At 41.4% G+C, this 2,279-nt stretch overlaps 1 protein-coding gene across 1 annotated transcript in view; it reads right to left on the reverse strand.

The window, feature by feature from the left end:
- The window catches only part of LEMD3 (LEM domain containing 3), a gene marked incomplete at its 5' end in the record, with an annotated part of 47,447 nt that extends 45,172 nt beyond the window's left edge, over nucleotides 1-2,275 (reverse strand). The window contains one exon of the mRNA XM_010141511.1: nucleotides 1,714-2,275. Coding sequence (XP_010139813.1) covers nucleotides 1,714-2,275 — 562 coding nt within the window. The remainder of the gene's footprint in view (nucleotides 1-1,713) is intronic.
- Nucleotides 2,276-2,279: the final 4 nt, after the last annotated feature.

Consider the following 2,279-nt stretch of genomic DNA (forward strand, 5'->3'; position numbering starts at 1 on the left):
TCCCTACATATCAGTTCCCGCTGGGTTAACTTTTTAAGAGCAATATATTCACAGTTATCCACATGCTCTATAGGAAAGTGCACACATTCAAACTGAAGTTATCTCCCAAGACAAAGCATTCACAGTGGATTTCTTTTCGACCACTGAATTTGTCAGCCAGGAAGTTTAACCCAGTAGGCTGGCAAACCTTCTACCCTATTAAAATAATCGGGTTTCAAGACTAGAGAAAAAAAAAATCTAACAAATGTTAGTAGAATTACACAGCTTATGAGTACTTAAGAAAAAACTGTGTATGTCTCTAGCAGTTATTGCAGGAAGTTAACCACAGAATGAGAGTATGAGTAGTCTCAACAGTCACACTATACTGTGTCTAATTTTAGCCCACCTGCGTATGTTTGCTGCCGTTCCAAAAAACCAAGACTGAACAGTAGTTAAGAGTCATGTGGACAGCTGTGAAACCATTGCAAATGCTTAAGTCCTTGCTACTACTGCCCTTCCTAAACTAAATCCTTTACTCCTCACACCAAAGAGAGCAAAAGAGACTTAAGGGCTACTCTGCTACTATAAAACATAGTGAATAACGTTTGAAAGGGAGGAGGGGGGAAAAAAGCCCTACAAAACCAAATCGGCCCACACTGCTATTTCTGCCCTGTAACATATAGCAGATCCCAACTAACAGTGGGATCATTCCTTACAAGGCTCTGTATACATGCCCACACAAGTGTATAAATCCTTTACTAACCGTACAAAGAAATATACATACGTGGATACACCTCACAATGCCTTCCTCAATCATTTCAGGAAAAAATCCAGCTCCCTAAGGACCTTCTAATGCTCTTACATCCCAAAACTAGCTTTTTGTGTAATTTTTTATTGCTCCTGATGAGAAATTAAGACAGCGACAGCAACAGCGTGCTTTTTCTTTCTGATGTTAGCATCTCCACTGTCCATTTCAGAGCAACCAAGAATTGAATTAGCATGAATCACCGCCCTTAGGTGGTAGGTTTCCATTTTTATATGCTTTGTGAACAGAAAATGGTAGTTTCTAAATCCATTCCAAGAAGTTACTTTCATATATGATATAAGCTCCCAAGTAATTTGGGATTAAAAAAAAAAGAATGCCTGAAAATTCAATCTGAAGCACAACAGTATTTCATCTGTAAACACTCAAACTTATAAAAAAGTACTTATTAGAAAACAATACACAATAGATCCAGCATTCACTGCACGAAGTTTGTTGTAGTGTGTAATATCATCTCAACCTAGGATCTTTTTCAAGCCTCCACACGCATAAATGAGAACAACCTGCTTTAGCATCAAACAACTACAGTCAAATCTTAGTCCTGCAGGAATCCCAGGTATCTAGATGTGCATGATCACTTTTATGAGATTAGCATAAAGCCTTAAGTCGTCAATTCTCTATTAATTACACATCTGGTATATTGAACAAAACACATAAAATTGCTTTGTGAAGAAAACAGGCTAGAAAAGAAGGCATCAACAGATTACAGCAGGGAGTGCCAGGATGTCTTGCAAGATACATATATACTTCAGGAAAGACAATTTCTCCGTGCTCCATCCTATATAGAAAGATTATACCAAGGAGGAACCCAGAATTGCTCAGTAAGGGATCTCTGGGAACGCAAAGGTGATTTAACAGTTGTATATCCAGTTGTAGAAAGAAACTGCTCTTACCCTTCACCTAATACTTACTGTTGGCTCCCACATCCTCAGCTACTCCAGAACCTCTCATTCTCAGGTATGTGAATCCCAGTATCAGAAAGAACAAGCATGCAGCAGTTAAGAGGAACATGGATAGGTAATGTGCACTGAAGCCTCCAGTGGTGGATACCTCCTCTCTTTTGAACTGCTGGAGAAGCTCCTCCTCGGGCTCAGAGAGATTCTTCTTGTAGGTGTTTTTCAGGTAGGTATGATTTGAACCCGTATGATTGGAGTGGTTGAGTCTAAGGGAGGAGGTGGTTCCACCCGAAGGAAGGCTATTAGTAGCTAAATAGATCCTGGATTCAACACTATAGCTACCAGCAGCACCGCTGAGAACATGATTATTGGTCGCTTTCCTAATGGTGCCTGGAGGGTCAGTGATTTTACTGCTGTCCGCGTCAATGACGGGTGGTGGGAGCAGCAAGGTGGTAGGGGATTTCTTAGATAGGCCAATGCGGTATCTGAGGCTGGGAGGACTAGAGTCCAGACTTTCACATCCTCCTCCTCCTCCTCCTCCCCCCGGCGCCGCCGCCGCCTCCTGATTTCTGCCCCTGTCT

This window comes from Buceros rhinoceros, unplaced genomic scaffold (assembly GCF_000710305.1).
Source record: "Buceros rhinoceros silvestris isolate BGI_N320 unplaced genomic scaffold, ASM71030v1 scaffold14028, whole genome shotgun sequence".
NCBI lineage: Eukaryota > Metazoa > Chordata > Aves > Bucerotiformes > Bucerotidae > Buceros > Buceros rhinoceros.